The 22,017-nt window shown below is 39.9% G+C and overlaps 1 protein-coding gene across 5 annotated transcripts; it reads left to right on the forward strand.

Annotated features, from left to right (window-relative positions):
* Positions 1–192: 192 nt before the first annotated feature.
* MLH3 (mutL homolog 3) lies at positions 193–21,608 on the forward strand. 5 transcript variants are annotated; one of them, XM_041119485.1, is made up of 13 exons: positions 193–318; positions 1,225–4,595; positions 8,218–8,316; positions 8,965–9,035; positions 10,021–10,125; positions 12,159–12,231; positions 12,880–12,951; positions 13,923–14,031; positions 17,316–17,475; positions 18,677–18,700; positions 18,908–18,989; positions 20,318–20,469; positions 21,113–21,608. In XM_041119485.1, exons 2-13 carry the CDS (start codon positions 1,298–1,300, stop codon positions 21,206–21,208), a joined length of 4,341 nt encoding a protein of 1,446 aa, XP_040975419.1. In that variant the 5' UTR covers positions 193–318; positions 1,225–1,297; the 3' UTR covers positions 21,209–21,608. The 5 variants fall into 5 exon arrangements, 4 of the variants coding, with proteins under 4 accessions (XP_040975419.1, XP_040975425.1, XP_040975424.1 ...); XM_041119490.1 differs by lacking the exon at positions 193–318 and adding an exon at positions 524–706; XR_005931198.1 differs by lacking the exon at positions 18,908–18,989 and having other exon boundaries at positions 21,113–21,167.
* The last annotated feature ends 409 nt before the right edge of the window (positions 21,609–22,017 follow it).

The raw sequence follows: 22,017 nt of genomic DNA on the forward strand, positions 1-22,017 counted from the left end.
TACGAGCGGCCCCTGCTGCCGCTCCGAGGGCAAAGGCCCGGGGAAGGGGTCCTTCCCGCGGCCGTTCCTCGCTCCCGTCCGCCTGTGCCCGCCGGCGGCCAGGCCGGGGACGGGAACTACAGCTCCCAGCACGCACTGTTCGGAGGGGCACACCCCCCCGGGCCTGCCAGCAGCAACCGCGCAGGCGCCGTGTGTTCCCTGCCCGGGCCGTCGCGCGCCCTTTCCCTCCGGCAGGAGCCGCCTGCGGGCGCGGCAGCCCGCGACGGTTGGTCTCGCGCCGCGGCTGTTGAGGGGCCGCCCCGTTCCCCAGGCCAGCGGGTACCGAGGGGCTGAGAGCGGGAGGGGAGGGGGCGGGGTGGACACGCCGCCCTGCGCTGCCGGTGGAGCGGGGCCGCCTCTCCTGTCAGCGCCCCGTCGCGGCGGGCGCCTGCCTCCCGGTGAGGGGAGGGCCTGCCTGCCCGCCGCTGCCGAGTGCCGTGGGGACGGCGTGTGGTAGCGAGCCCGGGCGCGGGTCTCGGCTGCCCCCCTCCGCCCCGGGGAGCCCCGGGGTACCTGTCACACAGCGGGGCACCGGGTCCCCCGAGACGGCCAGCAGCGCATGCGAAGCTGCGTGGGGAGCTCTGCGTGAGGGATGCGAGGAGGAATTGTATGCCCCCTCGAATACCACTAAGAAACCGGTAGTCATCAAGGACAGGACTGGAAAACAGTGGGATCTCTTTCATGTAAACGGTTTACTCAGTATCCCACACCTGTTCCCAAGTCCGCTGTATTCCTTTCTTGGATGAATTACAGCTGATGCTCTTTGGCCAGCATGAGGCATTGTGAATTTATGTGAGGAGATTGAGCTAAAAATGAGAGGAAGGCAGCTCTGCACCTGCTTCTTGGTGATGCCTTCTATATATTTTTGGTACAAATGGAAGCAGAAACCTTTTGCTTGCAGATCATTTGAGTTTAGCCTTATCATGGCTGGAGTTTGGTTTAGGTATGTTAAATCTGAGAACCACATATTGTTAGTAAGGAGCATATACTCAGATTTTGGCCATTTACCCTGAAGGCACCAATGATGTGTAGTCAAAGCCTGAGCAGGAAAGTTATCACAGAAAAAGCCTCTGAATACTAGGAAGACTAATAAAAGTATATTTATGTGGGTAAATGGAATAAAGAAAAGTTTTTTCAGGCCTTTAATTTTCTTTTTTTTTCCTTTTTTTTTTTTCCTCGCTCCAGGGAATTGCTTTAAGGAACATGGAGGAGTGAGCTCCCTGCAGTTTCTCAAGTTTCTCATCTGTCTGATTCTGACATGATCAAATGTTTGGTGGAAGATGTGCGAGCCAGGCTGCGTTCTGGAGTGACTATCAGCTCACTGGGGCAGTGCGTTGAGGAGCTTGTCCTCAATAGCATCGATGCCAAAGCGACATGTGTAGCTATCAGGGTGGATTTGGAAGCTTTTAAGATCCAAGTGGTGGACAACGGCTCCGGAATGGGGAGAGAGGACTTAAATGCAATGGGAAAGCGGTACTTCACCAGCAAGTGCAGCTCAGTGGGAGACTTGGAGAACCTGATGTTCTACGGCTTTAGAGGGGAGGCTGTAGCAAGCATAGCCAACATGGCCAGCATAGTGGAAGTTTCATCTAAGACCAGCAGGACAGCAAAAACATTTGTGAAACTATTTCACAACGGGCAGGCACTGGAAGTCTGTGAAGCTGAAGTGAGCAGACCAAGTGGTGGAACTACAGTCACCGTGTGTAATCTATTCCATCAGCTACCGGTGAGGAGAAAGTGTACGGATCCTGTGTTGGAATTTGAGAGAGTGAGACAGAAAGTAGAGGCTATTTCGCTGATGCATCCCTCTGTTTCACTTTCTTTAAGGAACGACTCTTCTTGTTCTATGGTGCTTCAGCTCCCTAAAACAAGAGATGTATACTCTCGGTTTTGTCAAATTTATGGACTGGGCAGATCGCAGAAGTTACGAGAAATCAATTATAAGTCTGGGGGATTTGCGCTAAGTGGTTATATCAGTATTGAAGGACATTACAACAAGAATATGCAGTTCTTGTATGTGAATAGAAGGCTTGTTTTAAAGACAAGACTACATAAACTAATTGATTTTTTATTAAGAAAACAAAGTGTCATTTGCAAGGCAAAAAGTGGCCCTGCAAGCAGACAGGCTAGTTCAAGTCCTGGTCGCCATCGTTGTGGCCCAGAGTTGTATGGGATCTTTATTCTCAATGTGACCTGTGCGTTCAGTGACTATGATGTGTGTCTGGAACCTGCAAAGACTCTAATTGAGTTCCAGAGCTGGGATGTTCTTCTAACATGCATAGAGGAAGGAGTGAAAGTATTTTTGAAACGAGAACATTTATTTATTGAACCGTGTAGTGAGGACATCAGAGAATTTAATGAAGATAGTGACTTTTGTTTGTATAACGCTCCAGTTCTGAAGCCCTCACTCTCTGACGAGAAGAGCATCCAAGACAATTTTAAGAAAGCATGTGATGAAATTGTGGATTCCTATGAAATGTGTAACGTGCAATCAAAAGATGTCAAAAGGAAATCCATGACTGCAAAAAAATCTTCGAATCTTATCGAGTCAAATAAAAATCTGGAGGAAACTGAAATCGCCCCACATCAGAAGATTGCTGAACCATCTGATCCATGTAGAAACAACAAAGTGGAGATTCCACTGCCCAGCAAAGATCACACAGCTTCTGATTTCATTATATCAGAGATCTCAGAGCAGGAGCCAAAAGACACCAACAGTTCCCAAAAAGCATCTGATACTCATCTGAAACCTTCAGAAAATCTTTGTTCCTCTTTTAGTGGAGGGGCCAGATCAGAAACAAGAAAAATAGACAGATGTGACCTGCAGCATTGTGCAGAGAATTACGTAAAAGATATGGGAAGCCAGCAAGGCAAAGTAGTGCAGAAAAGCAACACAGTCCATATCTTAAATAATGATGTTATTCAGTCGCTGTCTGAGAGAGAAGACCCTACCGAAACAGCAGTGGGACCTGAAACTGTCACTGGAAGTTCATTGATGGGACTATGTAATGCAAGAAGAGGAGACAGGGAAACAGCTGAAGTGATAGATGATGCTGGAAGAGGGGCTATTATTTCAGTGCCATTAAAATTGTGCTCTACAGGCCTTACAACACGTGTTATGCAAAATGAGCCCCCATGTGAATGTGAGCAAACAGAAACAAATCTTGCATTAAACATGCAGTGTAGAGCTGGCCCTGTCAATGACAAGGATATTTTTGGCCACAAAATGAATTTTCCGATTCAGTCTTTAAATGCTAAGGATATTTCCAGTAATACAAATAAAGAATACACACCTCCTTACACCAGAGAAGTATGCATGGTTGATGGTGATGAGTGGTTAGAGAACAAAACTTTGTCAGATCAAGTGAGTGAGGAGATAGTTATGCCCATTGCCACCAGTAAAAGACATTATGAGACAACAAATGTTACAGAATTGCCGCTGGCAACTTCTTCAGGTATTCCTCACCATGAAGTTATAAAAAGCACTAGAAGACAAATAGCTGTGCCAAGATCTCAGCCTTCTAAGAAGCTGAGCTTGTACACACAGCTAGGTTCGTTAGAAAAGTTCAGGAGATACTATGGGAGAGTCAAGTGCACAATATCAACACCGTTGTCAGAGAGGAGAGGATTTGATCGCCCGGTTTTTAATTCACAAGCTAATTGTGACTTTTCAAAGGATGAGAATGACAATCATGGTAGCTTGAGCACTTGTGAAACTCTGACTTTGGAAGGTACAGATTCTAATAATTGTAGCCAAGTTTTTGGTTCTTTGGAAGAGACTTCACTCTGCAGTGGAGAAACTTCACAGGACAAACAAGCCCTTTGTCAGAGTCCTTTGACGTTGTCTGATTACTCTCAGGTTAGTAAAATAAATATAAGTTGTAAAAGATGTCCAGGATCATTATCATCCAAACTGTCCAGAATGAAAAGTGACCACAAAGAAGTAGAGCAACTTGGTGAACAATTCCAAACAGATTCAAGTAGAAAAGATGACTACTCTTTTGATCTCGAATCTTCAAGTAATGATTTTTTGTACAGTGCTTGTCAAACATATAAATCTTCAGTGGGAAAAATGAAGGAATGTAATTACAGCATTTCTAAGGGGGGTGCATGGTGTCAATCAGATGGTACGAGAGCAGAGTCCATGAAAAGTACTGTCAGCCCATCACCACTCAGCAGCATCGAAGGGGAGTACGCAGTCTCTTCAAGCAGTGTTTTATCATTACCTCCTAAAAAGGATTGTACTAACATCATCTGTAGAGATAAAAGTACATTAGATGAATCCTCAGAACAAAATCTGAAAGATACTGAGGTTCCCCATATGACCTTCCTAAGTAACTTGGAATTCTCTGCAGACAACACAAGCACAGGCAATCCCAGGAATGATTTGTGGTGTTCTGACTGGCTGCAAGATTTTGATGTTTCATCGGGTAAGACAATATACATCAATAAAGCAACTGGACTGAGCATGTACCACACTCCTCCTACTGAAGGATTTCAAGCTGCCTGCATTCAAGATATAACAACAATGGCCGTGAATGTTGTCTCAGAGAATGGTAAGAGGGGTGGTGGTGGTTGTTGTAAAAATGGGATGAGGAAAACACTGTGTGTTCTGTTAGGTGCATAAAATATCTTGCTGGCAGCACCTGACAGTTTATACTGAAATAGCCACTGCCTGACATGTAATAGCTGTATGGAAAACAGGAAAGCGTTGGGAAGTATGGAGACAGTAAAACATTAACATTCAAGATGTTTATCAAAAATTATCTTTTAATAAGTAAAAAGAAATGTCAGCAACTTGTCAATTAACAGACAGCTGCCTAGTTTTCACTGGGCATCATGACATTTACTGTGATCACAGTTACATATAATTGTTGTTGCATATAAAGTGAGAAACCTACTCCAAAGTAAGTGTACCAGAAAAATATGGTGGTTTTTACCATTTTGTCCTAAATGGTTATGCTTCTAAGAATATGTTGTTACTGAGAGGCCCATATTAAAATGATCTTTCTTCAACCTGCATACAAAATTTAAAACAACCTTTGAAAAATGAACAAAAATCTAACTCTTCATTGAGAATGTGTAGTCTCCTCTCTGCATCTTTTGGAAGGCTGTTGCTTCACACTTAGCTTTGTAGGAGATGTTGTACAGCATTGTTGGTGGTTTGATGGTGGAGCTTTTCCAGGGGTGACGGGACACCACTACATTGTGCTGGTTTTTCAGGGCTGTGGTGTTCATGAGTCTTCATAGATCTGTCTGTTGGGTTTGGCTTTCTGTGTCCTCCTGATCTGGCTTGGCAGAATACTGTCCTTGATAATTTTCCCTTCCATGGATATATCTTTGTTCAAAGTTGTTCTCCATTCTGTCTATAGGCAGATTTTATAAGCGAAGATGCAGCCATTCCACGTGTAGACCGTATTTTCTATTGCATAATTTGTTTCGAAAAAGTAGTTTGGACTTCTTTCTAGATAGTTCTCCTGTGAAATATTTGTCTAATCAGTCATGATAGCCTCTATTTTGTTTCATTTTTGTCTGTTACTTCCTTTATCACCAGTCATAGAAACACTGGTGCAGTAGGTGTTTCAGCTGTTAAGCTATTCCCTTTTAAATATAATAATTGATGCCAATAGTTCTTAATATTTATTGTGTTCCATTGAAGTACATTTGTTACAAGGAGAAGAACATCTCTGGTTTTATTAGGTAAAACTACTTGCAAGCGCAAATGTGCACTTCTTGACTAACACTTTTAATTTCTGTGGTTTACCAATGTCAGTTGCCCACAGTGCTGTTTAGTAGCCAGCCAAAGCACTGAGATGTGGAGCTTGACCTTCTATCCAAAATGTTTGGATAGTGCATTCACATTTATGAAGAGAATACCTTATGTACCCTTACGCTTTCAGATGATGTCTAGTCTGTAGTCTTTGAAGATGTATATTGTGTTGCATCTTTTTACCTCCAATGGCATTGTTCGTTCTTAGCCTTATCATTGGTGTTACTCTCCATCATATCAACGGTGCCACTCTTTCTTAACTCTGTCAATGGCGTTATTCTTTGGTGAGATGTCTACTGCAATTTTTTTGCTTTTCTTAGGTTGAAGGTCGGACCTCCCAAACATTCACAAGGTGTTTGAACTGTGGCTAGACCCTACAGATCTTAGATTTTCAAAGTTAAACAGACATGTTCTTTCACACATTTTTCAAGCAAAGGATATTCATTCTTTTTAGCCATAGGAATAAACATAACTGTGTCCTAACACAGCATTCGTGTCTCTTGACATTGAGCACTGTTTTGGACTGCTGTTAAGACCCAGGAGTGGAATAATTTTTTCACTTGCTATGTATGCTTTCATTTTGCTTTTTAGAGTAGTATCAGTAACCCCATGGTGTTGACTTAGAATTTCATAGCCCTGTGATTTATGAAGAACAGCATCTCATACACAAATTTAGGGAAGTTACACTGGTTGGTGACAGGTGGAAGGAGGTAAGAATAATGCATATCCTCTTTTCCATGACAGTAGTGGCCATCTGCCATCTTCTCCAGTCACAAACCATGTGCTCAACAGAAATGCTAGATTTTGAAGGTTAGACTCAGGCATCTTTGTACTGATGAAACTGATTGCTACAGGAAAATTTATCAAGCTTCATTTCACCATCAGATGCCTTTTTGAATAAGCTAATGCTATGCATTTGTAGTAGGTTAACATCCCAGTTCAACTTGGTCTTCGTTGTTATGCCAGCTATGTTTGCATTTTTTGTTACTTTTATTACGTTATTGACCGATGTGTCATTACACTAGCATATTTTAATGATCTAATTGAGGCAAGTGAAAATGAATACTGAAGTATGGTAATTTATACATGGTTTGCATGTATAAAGTAGATACATTATTATCCTCAGCACCTTTTCTGATGTTACTTTTCAGAAAAATCATATTAATAATGTCTCTGCCAACTCTGAATTCTCATTGGCCTTTGGGAAAGAAAATCCTAGCTTTATGAACAATGTATATCCTAAACAAGGATTTTCCCTGCAACAAGAAGTAGGGAGATGACTCTTTGTTTATTACATGTATAAAATACTGGAGTTCTGTTCATATAGATGATAGATGCTTCTGTGAACTTGAGAGATAATATCTTTCCATGACAATAGCTATAAAAGTTCTGTCAAAGTTCTGTCAAAGTCTGAATTAGGCAGCATTCTGCAATTTACCAGGAGTCACGTCAGGCCATCTTGTCCTCTATTCTGGGTTTTGTGACAATGGGATGCTGAGTTACTCTCCCATGCTGGGCTGCCAGTTTGGATTCTTGAAAGGATTCTCAGTCCCCAGGGTAGGACCATCACTGGTCCTTACTGGAATGGAGCCAACAGTCAGGAATCTATGGACTGGCCTAGGATCACATAGAGCCTTGTCATACTGAGCTTATCAGCACACAGCTGGTTTTCTTTGGCGTTATCACTCTGCCACTTTTCCTGAATGCACACCCTTAATTTCTCAGTAGAAAGGAACTTTATTAATTCATTATTATTTCACAAAGAATAGAAGTCTGAATTGTACCAAAGGAAGGGTGAAATGTTTACCACTGTGCTGGAAATCTGAGCCACTTTTCTTAATAATCTTGATAACAGTGCAGGTTTGTAATATCATTAAATCATTTCTGGGTGGGTAGGAACATGTTGTTAGGCTAACTCTGATATCTCATGTGGTCTCACTGACTTGTAGTTTTCAGTTTTACAAGTTCCTGATAACTGTATTAGGTATTGATAGGAGTGGTGATAGACTGGCAGTTTTGCTGCCCCTTAATAGGGGGAATTTGAGAGCATTTTGATATCTGACAGACTACTATATGCCTCCTCTTTTTCTTTGGGGGTAACACTTCTGATTGCACTAATTCTGGAAAGAATTGTTACATGTTTAAAGCAGCAGCCAATTTTTAACGACAGTCCTGCAGAAGCCACAGTAATATTTTAAAATACATTTCCCGATGCAGGTGTGTCTGATAATTCTCAGCTTTTTACATATGTGCTGTTATTTCTCAATGTTAGATTGCAAAATCTGCGGGATACTCTTAATTTGTACAGGGTTAAGCACATGCTCATTTATGAGAATATCATAATTGTATAACTTTTTGTAATTTTGTATGCTGTTGAATCTGCAGCAGTAAATTTATATTGTATTTAGGGATTCAGTTCAGGTGCCATCCCTTTAGAAGTGAGATTGTGCTGCCCTTCCTTCCTAGACCTCGAAAAGAGAAGACTCTAGCAAGCCAGGATCTGAGAGGTAGGGCCAGCTTTCCAGGACACAGTGTTCTGTGGTAAAAACAAATCAAAGAATTCTCCCAGATGTCCCAACAGGAACCCAGAATTACTCAAGGTCTGTTAACAATGGGACTGTGTGAGTCATCTCAAATCTAGAACTGGAAAAAAAAATCTTTTAGGGTTGAAGGCAGGTTAGGGGATACTTATTTACAGGATGAAATACCCAGTTCTTTGTTGAATTATGTCAGTAGTTTAAAGAATAATTACCTACTCCCTTCTTTGTACTCGTTCCAACCTTGGAATGTGAAAAATAGCTTCAATCCTCACAATTTTTTTTGCAGTGGAAAGGATGAAATCATCTTTTTGGTATGTGGCTTTGTCCAGAGCGAGTGGGTAGCTAAACAGGTCTTTCTTTCCCCCCCTGCCCCATTTCCAGGGCCTGTTGAATTGTGCTGCAGCATGTTTAAGAGTCAGAACGCTGCACGGTGTCTTTCCTAGTTAAAGCCGACAATAGAGAAGCCCAGTCTCATGTTCTATTATTTATTTGTACATTCTCCCATTTTTATGAAGGAAATATATAAAATAATACTTGTATGAGGTAGAGGTACCTAATGCACCTTCAGTTGATGGATGGTGGTAGTCCCTGTATTATCTATGTGTTCTTTCCTAGATGCTGAAGGGGAGTCTCTCCAGTCATTGCTTTCAGAATGGGATAATCCTGTTTTTGTTCCCTGCCCAGAGGTAAGTATTATCTCACATCTCATGCTAAAATAGGAATCATTTTAGCCTTCTGTTATTGTTTGACATGGGCACCAAAAATGCAAATATTGTAACTGTTGCATATAAGTTATTCAGCGATATATTAGACTATAGACCTGGCAGTTATGTGTTTTTATAGACTGTTTATATGTAAGTTGTTGTGGATTTATTCAAAGTCAGAGAAGCAGGTATCAGGGTAATCTTTTGCCTTATGTCATTTCAAAAGCAAAACATTATTGCAAGGTGTCTTGCCCTCTACAGAGATAGTCATCTTAAAATTCAAAGTTATCGAATGGCAAAATTGTAATATAGCATCTGTCCTCTTTGTGGACTGAGTTAAAATAACCCAGGTCTCTTCTCTGGGGTGCAACGGGTCTTAAAAGTGTATTTTACTATAGGTATTTTTATAGCCTGGCAGTATTATAGCATGTGAGAGGGAAATAATGTTGGAGCTTTTAGAAAAACTTCCTTTGTTGTCATGAGGTAGCATTATCTTTAATCATTATGTTGTGTGTGTGTAAACATATGTATGCAACCATTTCCACCTGCAAACAATAGGGATGGAGTAGCAAACCACCTGCTGGTGAGTTTTTGAAAAGGAACAGTTCTGTTCAGTTGTTTCTGTGACGTCTACTCTGACTCATTTCAGGGTAGTACATCTTTTGTAAAGCAATCCGCTGAGAACTCACGTAGGCTAATAATTAACTTCAGGTTTTCTGATAAGTACTTGAAATCAGCTGAATGCGTTGAAGTTAGCAGATGGGAAAGTATATGAGGATGGAATCAGAGGGATTGCCAGATGGTATCTTTAGCTAGTGCTATTCTTGTGTAGAAAGCTTAGTTTGTCAAAATACAGAGTTATTTCCATTTTTTTCTTAAAGCTAGTTTGTTGGGGGTATTTTATGTGTGTTTGGGTTTTTTGCCATATCCTTTATAGCCTGCTTGATCTGTAATTCTGTTTTTACAGATTGCTGTTGATGTGACCAGCAGTCAGGCTGACAATCTGGCTGTGAAAATTCACAATATCTTGTATCCTTATCGTTTCACCAAAGACATGGTTCATTCAATGCAGGTACAATATGATCTATTACTAGTTTTCACCCCCAAATTCCCACTTAGCAGATGGGATTTGCTGGTGTTTCTGCCTGGTGGGAAAAAGGTATCCAGGGAAATAGTTCATATCCCTAATTTTCACAAGCACAAACAGAATTCTTGGTTGCTGTGTGATACCAGCAGACACATATGTCATGCCAGATCTTAATGTCATCTTATGGTTAATCAGCTATCTGTAAGTGACTTTAAAATTCCTTGAATGTATGGTTAAATCAAATCAAGAGGCAGCCCTGTTACTGCTGCTTAGAAACACTGTTAACTAAGTGATATTTCAATGGGCTGTTTTTTGTATTTATTGTAGGCATTTGCTTAGTTCATATTCCTCAGAAATCTGTGTCCTGTATCTTCCATTTTTATTGACCTTAGAAATTTAATTCTTCAGCAGAGTGGTTTCAAAAGCAAATCCCAGATTTTGTGGAAAGACTTGAAATTTCACTTTATGTCTGCCCTGAAAAGTGATTCTTAAAAATGCCATCATAGCATCAAGTTTAACTGTTTTAGTGCTTCTTTATCAAATGTTTTGAATGTTAGCTTAAAAGCTAATGTAAATGTGTGGCTTAAACTTGCATTCTTTTATGGTTTGCCTGGGTAGAAGTGCCAAAGCGGATTCTCTTCCTCTCTTGCATCTCAATGACAAAAGGCCTATGTGCCCAGTTAGCATTATTCTCGTGCAATCAGGTTGCTGACTTTGAGATTGCAGGTTCTAACTGTGTAGGGCATGGTAACGTTGATCTCCAGTGTGGACAAGGATCCAAATGATTCCTTTATGTTGTGTGTGCAAGAATAACAGGAGTAAATAAAGTTACTACAGTAAACAGATTATGTTTCAAAAAGACAGGAGAGGAAAGCTGGAAAATGGAAAGGTACCATTTTTCTGTTCACTGATAATAAGAACTGTTCTTTAAAACTTACTGAGTGGTTCTTTGATTAACTTTTCCTGTGTAATGTTTTCCTTTGTATGTTTTTAAGAAGGTAAAGCTAGAAGATATTACCACTTCCCAACTCTGAAGAAGTTAAATACTGCCTTCAGTACCCTATAGCAATTTTGAGAATCTCTGTAGAAAAGACCAAAAGCACAAAATATTGCATCATGCCACAGAAAAAGAATAAAAAGAATCATCAATGTCTTGCATCCCTGCAAAGAAATAGGATCATCTACTCATTTTTACCTAGGAGGGGACCAATGCACATGTTGTGAGACAGAGAATTCAGAGTGAGCTCTATCTATGTGACTTGGGGAGAAATTCCTCCCTAACACCACATCTGTTAATTTCAATCTAACAATAAGGTACTGAAAGCATTGTGCATCCCTGCTTAGTATTCCCTGTAGCTCTGGTTGATTTCTGATGTTTGAGACACATTCTACATCAGAAAATGAGGAAAAAAAAAATGCTTCCTGGCTGCTACAGATGATCAGCACAAGTCCTTAAATACAGGGCAGGTTAAAAAAGGTAGTTTACATTCTCATTTGGTGATACCAGCAAATCAAATACTCAGAGTCGCTGTGCACAGCTTTAATTCCCAACTCAAGGCTTCTACATGACCATTTAATCCATTCTGTAAATTTCCAGCTCCACCTTAGAACAATTAGAGCTCCTGCCCTTATGTCTCTCTCTGAAAAAATTGATCCACAATTATTTTCTTGGATATTTTGAAACTTTCTTTTAGTTCCAGACTAAACTGTTTCATGACCAATTTATGGTCATTTGACCTGCTGCCAGTATTGTCTTTTAGCTTAAATAATTGCTGCCTTTTCCATATTTAGCCTCCCACTGTATTTATAAAGAATAATTATATACCTTCTCAGTCTCAGTTTTGCTAGGCCAAATTCTTTAAGCCTTTGGGATTAGAAAAGATGTAGCGTCCACTCCCCTAATCATCCTACTGGCTTTTTGTTGCACTTGATCCATTTTGATTGTCATCTTCTTTTGTTTACCTTCATTTTAAAAATAATTTTACCACTGAGTAATGATTTTTCTGAGTATCTTACAGGTTCTTCAGCAAGTGGACAATAAATTTATCGCTTGTTTAATCAACACTAGGAATGAAATGGATAAAAAGGCAGGTAAGAGGGGTGATTAACATGAAGTTGAGGTGGCTGTCAAGTGCAGTTAGACTGCAGAGGGAACTCTGTCCTCTTTGTATTCTCTTCTTGCCTAGGGATGATACTGTGAGTAGAGGAAAATGTTAGTCTTCACTTGAAATTTCCTGGATCTTCTCTATCTTTATTTTGGACATTGTGGAATGTTCCTACTGCCTTCAGATTGGTGTTATAAAAATAGATTGTACTCAAATTACTAACGTCTTTCAGACTCTGTTCACAGTGTCTGGACATACTCATTGTTGAAGCTTGCTGAAGCTGTACAAAAAAGGCATTCAAAACCAGCAGTTTTTGTAACATTTTTAAAGACTGTATTAAACAGAACAGTTTGTGGGTGACCTCAGCTCTCATTCTGAAGTTAGAAGATGTCAATAGACAAGAGTTTCTGACTCAATCTAATTACCTTAATTTAAATGCCAATTTGAATCACTAAATTTCTGTTCTGTAGTGACTTTATGTTCTGCCAACACAGCTGCCTCCTCACTTTATTTCTGTAAAACTGCTGATAGTTACCTTCTAAATGTGGCCTTTAGGGAGTGGTCATTCTTCCCAACCCGTGCAGTTGTCTGGTACAAAGTTGCCTATTTCTCATCTATTGTGGTACATTTTTAGATGGAAACCTCTTGATTTTGGTGGACCAACATGCAGCTCATGAACGGATCCGCTTGGAGCAGCTTATTGCAGGTGAGGATTCAGATGGTCTTTGGAAAAAAGATAATCAGTGCACAGAAAAGTATAAACAAACTGTCTGGGATGTATGGAACCAATAGGATATTCATTTGTCATCTTTATCTTGATCCCTGGGAGAGTGCAGACATTCAGTATCTGTAGCAGTCATAGTATTGGCAGCTGAAAATTGTTACAGTGTTTCTAAAAATAGAAGATATACTTCCTACCCACAGAACTATCAAACTAAAATAGTCCTGACATAATGAAAGAGCAGGAAGACTGATAGGAAAAACAATGAAGAGGAAATAGAACAACATTAATAAGATTAAGTGGTTATGCTGTGAAGAATAAGACATGGGATGCAGAGTAAAGAGCATAGTTCATTTGGTTCCTTTTTAGCTGAATACTGTGCTTAAAGCCTAAAATTTCCACAGTCTGATACTGCAAAGGGATAATAGTGTTCTCTGTAAGCACATTAGCCATTGGTTTCAGTGTTAACAAGCACAATAGCCATCCATCAAGTACTTAAAAATCATTGACCTTCTCTTTCATTGACAAATACTGCACAGTTCCTGCAGAGAGGGTTCCAGGAACTCTGCTCCTTTTGGTCAGGTACTGAAAAAAGTTAAAAGACCAAAGGGAGAAATGCTTAATGAATAGTATTTTAATGCCATTTATATCAGATTTTTCTGTGGAAAAATTGCTCTCTCTGAGTTGAACTAAATATATCAGTAGTTTTTTTGCTATTTAGGGTGACTCTTTTTTGGAACTGGTGGGAAAAAAACAAAGTGGCATTAACCAACCCTTCCCCAGAGACTAGATGTCTGGTTTGTGACATTCCCAGTCCTCCACAAGTTTCAGGAGAAGGCATTCTGTGGTCACTTTTTAATCCAGACAGAGGATTACATGCCAAACCATAGGGTCATTAAGGGTAATGCCTGCGTAAATATTCTAAGAGGGGATACTTCTAAATGATTCATTCACAGATTCCTATGAGAAGGAAGCTGCAGCATGTGGCAAGAAGAAATTACTGTCCTCCTCCATCTCTCCCCCTTTGGAGATTGAAGTTACAGAAGAACAAAGAAGATTTCTACGGTTAGTAATGGCCAATAGCTCTAAACTTTTGGGGATGGCTCTGTTGACCGGGAAGATCTCTATATATTGCTAGGTTACCATGAAGCTCAGGAGAGAAGCTGTTGATTCTTTCCTGAGCTGAGACCAATTGGCTATATCTGTGCTGAGGAAAATAGGTGTGCTTCTCCGGCATGTCATTACAACATCTCAGGACAAAACGCTGTGGTGTGCCATCTCTGTGCTTCTGCAATGTGCTCTGGTTTCCCTGGGAAAGTAAATCTTCATGTGTGGGCCAGAAAAGTGCGAAAGCAGTCTCCAACAGATAGTACTGTCTGGGGCTCAGGACTTGGGAGTGCACACTGGAGTGCAGTGCCCATAGTGTCGATCTAGTCACTGATTTAACAGGCACCGTTTGAGAAGGATGGGGTATGGAAAGTTTGTATTGTGAATCCTTCAAAAATGCATTCCTCAATCCTAGGTGCCTGCCAAGAGTAACTAATGAACAGTTTCCCAAATGTTTCAGAATGGTGGCCTAGCTACTATTAGGATATTTAACTTTTGTACTGCAAGAGTTTAGATACAGATTTGTTGTTGGACTATTGCAGACCCGTTGGACACTGATCAAACTTTTTTCCCCAAAATCCTTGTCTGTCACCTGCCACATGCATTTGTGGGGTTTTTTTCTCTGCATTGTTCTTCATTTTCAGGTGAAGTTCTATCTTAACATTCACAGGACTACCTCATTATTCTCAAACTGCTCTTTTTTGTGATGCTTGTGGCAAACTCGACAGCTTTTAAATCACTTCTTGTTAAGATTGTTGCTTGTTATAGGGATACACTTGTTTGGTGTAAAGCCCTTTTTGGTTGTATTCCAATCATAACAGTATCCCTGCTGTATCCGTTTGGTAACTCTTGTGTGACAATGGCCAATACCAGAAATTCCAAAGGAAAGTGTAAAGCACTATTATGTTCCACCTGCCTGAGGGAAAAATGTGAGAACATAACCATTGCTGTTCACAGTTCAGTAATATTTGGATGCCTTTGTTGTTCCCATCTCTTAACGATGTTCTTCCTAAAATCACAATATTTGTAATGCTTCTTGTTCAACTTTGAACTATTTTGCACTCATCTTTTGAATGTCTTCCATTTCTGATATATCTGCTTTTGAGACTGGATGGCCAAAATCGAATACAATATAAAAAGTGAGGGTATCCCATTGATTTGTACAGTAGCTTTGCAGTTGTGCCTGTATTTTCTGTCTATTATATCCACACCTGATATTTTGCCTGCTTAAAAAAGGCTACTGCTGCTTGCATGAACTGCTTGTTTATTGAATGGTCATGACAATGAAACACAGAGTTGTGGGAGTTTTTTATTTTCCCTATTTATGTAGGAGCCAACAAAATGTACAAATAGATCAAATTATTCCTGATAACTTGCATTTATTTGTCCTTAGGAGCAGTGAATTCAGATTTTCTGTCCATTTTTCATTATGCCTTTTTCATTCATCCTACTGATTTCATTCATCATTTTTCTACTTGTTTTAAGTTCTGATTGAGTTCAACATCATCTTCAGTCTCAGCTAAGCTAAATAATTTTGTGTTTTCTACAAATTTGCCTGCTTGACCAGGCCCCTTCTTTTCCACATCATTAATAAACAATTATGAAGATACAGATCAGGACTCATGTCATGTTGAACACTGACCATCTGTTGCCAGCATACCTTTTTTCCGTAGTCTCTGAATCATGACTAATGTTACTTCTCTATCCATGACAACCTTTTGCATTTGCATTTCTAGCCACTTTTAAGAGGTGGCATCAAAGGCTTTTTGAAAGACCAAATAAATTCTGTGAGCTACTTTTCTTCATCAGCTAAATCACAAACATACTACAAAAATCAGTAAGATAAAGCAAATCAGAGAGGCATGGTTTTCTTTGAAGGAAACTGGTTAAATTATTCAGCACAGTGGGATGCCAGTTGTGATTTTCAGTTATCCCTTAAGATAATTGATCCAACCAGCTTACTGGTGCTGGCTTATTGGTGCTTTTAATGTGTTGCTCTTTAATTTGTTAGTATTTATTGGCAGTTCATCTCTTTACAATCACTCTATGAGACTATCCTTACTAAAAAGTTATGAATTAAAAGTGCTATGTAAGAATCTAAATTCTGTTGTTATTGTTGCTGGCAGAGTATGACTGTATTCTGTGGTAAAGTTTGATGTAATGAAATAAATTAACTTCCCTGAAAGACCTTTCTCTTCAGCTATGTTTGCTATTTAATAGTTCAGCTGGACCTCTGGTTCACCTGCAGCTTTGATTCTGTTATTTGTCTACTAAGCATTGTAGTAATGCATTGTTCTGTTGACTCTCTTGAACTTCCTTTTTTTTTTTCCCCCTTGAAAAAAAAAAAAGGCCTGATTGACTTCAATAGCTGCTTGGATTCTGTCATTTCACCACAATGGGCTTTTTCTGTCTCTCTCTGCTCTTGCTGAAGGCTATACATGTCTTCTGTTTTGGGGTAGAATTACACAAGTCATCTCCGTATGGAGGCTAATAATTGTATTATTCTCATGACTGTTTTTAGTAAGTTTAGATTAGCTTCTTTTTTGTTCAAAGAATCTCTTTTCTAAAATTGACCTTTACCACCTTTGTTTTAAGTGAATATTCCCGGAGTTAATAAAATAAACTATATATTGTTACAGTTGTTTTCATTTTGAAGACAAGTTCTCATCTGACTGTGAAGTCCCATTTTTGGGTGTATTCTTCTATCCACAGGGTGACATATGTCAGATTAACTAGAGGTTGTTCTTTCCTGGGTTCTCTTTGCTTAATGGGATGTAAAGTTCATTAAACCAGCATATATTTCTTAAAATATATTTTTCCATTGTAAGTATTTGCTATGATGTGTCAACTGAAATCACAATTCTTTACGTTAGACTTAAAGGAGTCTTTACACTGTGTAATTTCAATATTTGGAGTGTTTGTGTGTTGAACCAGACACCTTGTGCATCTTTAGAAAAGATAGGTTTATAAATTTAGACATAAAGCTTCTCTCCATGTAATACAGGAGCTCTTAGATCTTGTGGTTATGGAACATGAAATATGCACAGTTGACTGGAGTGAAGAAACGTGGCTGAATGTAGGCTGAAAGGGCAAAATTACTTGGAATCTCATAATGCATGGATTTTGAGATTGGAAACTCTCGCAGGAAGAAACATATATGGGGACTACAGTAATATTTACGTATGCTGTGGAGGCACAGCTACTGTGGTTGATGTCTTATTTCTGGTATTTTTTTTCCGCAGATGCTGCTACAAAAATTTGGAGGACTTGGGTCTTGAATTATCATTTCCTGAAACCAACAGCTCCTTGATTCTAGTGAGGAAAGTGCCACTGTGTTTTATAGAAAGAGAAGCCAATGAATTACGACGGAAAAGACAACCTGTCACCAAAAGCATTGTGGAGGTCAGCTGTGAATATGGGTGAAATTGTGATACTGGGTCTTGTTCTGTGTTAATAGCCCAGGGTATTAGAGTATCTCTGTTATGAGGGAGACAATGAAGTCCCTTGGCAAATGTGGGTGCCATCCCTTTTAGTAGCTAAATACTCCCACAACTGAAATCCCTGAACTATAACAGAAACTATAGGAGACTGTTTCAGACTTTGACTAGTGGAGAAGCTAAGAAAAATAGTATATAGTACAGAAATTTCAACAGTTTACTGCTCATGAATGCTTGAATGAACAGTAAAATGATTAATATTGCCGATACAGAAATATTATTTGTTAGGATTTAAAGTTGTTTTCATGAATTCTCTACGTGGGCAGTGCAGCTTTCTAAAAGCTGCTGTTCCAGATGTTGTGCGGTTTGAGGAAGAAATTGCTGAACAGATTACTTGCAGTTTCCATCGTAAATAATTCCCCGCAATCATAACTGCTTCAAGGACTCCTTAAAAATTGTTTCTGGAGTACCATATTCAGCCACTAGGCTGAGCCATTGTGAATCAGTCCAGTCTTGCCATCCATCTCTTTCGACATGAAAAGAAGAAACAGAGAAGATGATTCATCTGATTAAATTTTCTTTTCCAACCTTGCTATAATCGGGAAGAACTCACACACACTATCCTGGTGTGATTTGGGAGCCAAGAGCACTAAAAGTGGCGGAGGAGGGTATCAGGTCTATGCCTCACAAGCACTTAATCTTAGCTGATGCCTCAAGATCTCCTGAGTGTTTTGGCAGATCTCTTCTGCAATCCTTTTTATTTTAATTAGGACTGGTAGCACCCATTCATGATTGATTATGAATTCATTGCATTTGAGACATCATAAATGAAATCCACATGGACTATTATCCAAAGAAGAAAGGGCAGCTATTCAAAGATAACACGCATTCATTGCACTCTGAGGTATAAGACTTCCATTATACCCGTTCTACAGATAGGAAACTGATGCAGAGAAAAAATAAATGATTAGTCTATAGTCTGATAAGATAGTCGTGAGAGGTCAGGACTTGCACCTATTTCACACTGTGGTCAGTGTACTAGCAACAGCATCATTTTTCCTGGTTCTGGCAGTTACACAGTAAATTATACACAGATGGGGACAAAGCAGGGTATGGGCAATGAAAGGGAGAAATAGCAACTGATGATACTACCTTTTTCTTTGCAGGAGCTTATTCAAGAACAAGTTGAGGTGAGTTACTGTCTGCTTCTAAAGTTGACTATAATAATGCAAAGCTTACTGCATGAACCGAAGGGAGTAAGTGTGTTAAGCCTCAAATGAGAGAGGTGGACTAGATAATCCACTAGCTTTTCCTCATTTTAGTTTTCTTTGTGTTACAGTTTTTCCTTTTTCTCATATTAAATGGAAAGTGAGATGATGTTCCCTTAATACTTTTAGCTAGTGCAGACCACAGGAGGAGGAGCACGAGGGACACTGCCTCTGACGTTTTTGAAGGTGTTAGCTTCCCAGGCCTGTCATGGTAGGGAAACTGTACTTTTCTTTCATTGTTTTTTTTGTTTGTTTTTTTGTTTTGTTTTTTTTAAAAACCTTTCTGTCTTTACACAATATCCTCCCTGGGGCAGTGGTTTCAGAATGTGTTTGCTGGAATTCCAGGATTACAGGCTGTGTGTTTCATAGGGATGAGGAGATAATGGTCTTTTCATGGACAGCACTGTGAGGGACAGCAATACTGCTCTGATTTATTCATGTATGGGCCTAATGTACTTTCCAGCCCTCAGATGAAACACAGATAGAATACAGTTCTGAGATGCAGTCATCCCTGTAAGCTCTAAACCATCCAAACAACAGCTCTGTGATGGGGCAAGGGGAGGTCCTGGAATCTGCTTTAAAGCAAGCAGGAATGAAGACTTAGACATTCTTCCCAAAAAGCATTGTTTCATATAAGTATCAAAAGTGCTAGTTTAAGTGTGCCTGTGACCTTTCAAGTATTTTTGGAAGGAGTGCAGTAAGAATTTACATCTTCTAAGGGACTATGGCTTACCAGCACCTGGAAATGAGCAGACCTTACAAGTGTAGACTGTAGTAGCTCTAGCCTCTTGTGGCAGTTCCTGTGCCATATACAGTATAACAAGATTACGCTGAAGGGGTAAATGTGAACCAAAAGCATCTATTTTCACTGAGTGTCACTGCATTCTACAAGTGGCAGACAATATGTAATTTTTTTTATATCTAAAAAAAGTCCCATGGCTGAAAGGCAGACTGGAGATGGTCTTGTGCATCTGTGAAGGCTAAAGATTGCAAACACCTGTGAAATGACTTCCTAATGTTCTGCTTGGATTTCCTCTGGATGCCATTAAGTGCTCACTTGTGAGGAAGGACTTAGTGGCAGGGCTAGCGTTTGCTCTTGGAACTGATGCCTGTCAGTGGCAGGCACATAGAACTGATAAAGCCTATGGAACTGATATTAGCTGTTGTCTTGGTTTAATACTTTTTGATTTGTGAACTGGTTGCATCTTCAGCTGCAACACACACAAAAAAAAGAAAAGCAAAAAAAAAAAAGCCCATTTGCCTCTTGCAATGTCATCTGAAAAGCCAAAAACTAATCATCTTACCATCCATCAGACTTGAGTTAGGTCAAAGTTTAGGCCATGGAAAGCTGATCCTTATGCAGCAGGCTGGTTAATTGAGCTAAGCCCTAAGGCCGCCTTACTGCAGCCTTTGCAGCCTCCCAGCTAATCTTTGGGAGCTGCCTTGTTTTCTGTGAAAACCACAGCTGTGGAGGGAAGTCTGCTGGGTGGTTTGAAGTCTATTTGGCAGCATGTGTGAGAAGTTGTATCTTTTTTTCAGGAGCTATTAAGTTTAATGAGCGTTTGACTGTGGAGGAGAGCTGCAGGCTTATTGAAGCTTTGTCATCTTGCCAGCTGCCCTTCCAGTGTGCTCATGGAAGACCTTCCATGATGCCTCTTGCAGACATAGACCATCTACAGCAGGAAAAGCAGGTACTGTTTGGGACACAGACATGCCTCTGATAATCCACACTCTGGATTATCAGAGGCATTTCATGTATGCGTGGGTTAGCACTACAATGGACCAATTTGAAACCATCACCACTGGCTGTATCTTACTTGAATTTTTACATAGCTGTTACCAATAAAATAAAACTTCAGAACATTAAACCACTGTCCTGCAAACACTTATGGCAAGATCCTTGCTAATTTCATTTGAATGATCATATTGACTTGAATGGGGTCCACTAGTCCTTGAAGTTAAGCATATATTTAAAGTGTTTGCAGTTTTTAAGGGTAAAACTTGGAAAACATGTAAATTCTTATATTCTACTAGTGGCAAAGATGCTAATTAAACAAACGCCTACTTCCCCAAAGTTTAAGACGGTATAAAGTGGGGAAGAAAAGCAAAGAAATAGCAACATTTAAATAATAAAAAAAAAATTACTTCCCTTTTGCTATTACTATTATTATGATATATTAAGTTATGAAATTGGATACTGTTGAAAGTCACGTGGAACTTTGAAATAGATATTAAAAAAACTTGGGAATGACTGTATTAGGGCAAAGAGTATGGAGACGTTGAAGTTAATTTACTTAGTTATGATTTAGTGCTGCTTAATTTTTCTCCCTCCAGCCTAAACCTAATTTGGCTAGACTGCGGAAGATGGCACGAGCGTGGCACCTATTTGGAAAAAAAAAAGACCCTAATCAAAAAAAGTTAAGACTGTAAGATGCAACCACTAGAAGTGTTGGTATGATCCAGGTCCCCCTGTTGTTAGACAACAATACCCTGCGTGGAGCCAAGTTTCTGAGCCAGTGCAGTCACCAATGTTCTGCTACAAGTACTGACCTAAGAAGCACAGACCAGCCAGGAGAACATGGCCGGAGGAGTCCACCCTTGTAGCCTGCAGAAGCGTCTTCAACATTAACGGGTTACATTGTAAGCCTGGGCCTTATGTCAGTGTTTGACTGTTGGAGGCAAGAAGTTGCAGCCACTCGCAGTTACTAAAGTGCTTTTTCTCTGCAAGCACAGCATGATTCTGTGTAAGAGAGGAGACTTTCAATTAATGTATTTTATAGTGCTTTGAAAATGGGGAGGTATTTATTAATAAAATTAACACTAAACTCTTTCCTTGAGCTCATGGCAGTGGTTGGAATGCAGACCAACCAGCTTCATAGTGTATATATAGGCCAACTTTGGATCAAAAAACATTTTTATTTAACTAGGCAATGAATGACACACTCAGCTGTTTCTCCAGCTCCCTGCAGTTTGCATTCTTGAGTGACAAATTTCTAAATCCTACCATAGCCCCACGTTCTCAGGGTACAGAAACTTACCCCCACAGAAATAACTAAATAGCCCACAGCATTTTTTACAATAGGCAGACTTTTTTTTATGAGTTCCGGTTCTATTTTGTGTCTCAGTCTAAGGTAGACGAGTAGAGTTTATTTCAGAAGAGTAAAAGAAGATGATATCTTTGTTTAATCACAGACATCCAACTTACTTAAAACCAAATCAGAATGATACTGACATCTGCT

Source organism: Aquila chrysaetos, chromosome 2 (genome assembly GCF_900496995.4).
Source record: "Aquila chrysaetos chrysaetos chromosome 2, bAquChr1.4, whole genome shotgun sequence".
In the NCBI taxonomy this organism is placed as follows: Eukaryota; Metazoa; Chordata; class Aves; order Accipitriformes; family Accipitridae; genus Aquila; species Aquila chrysaetos.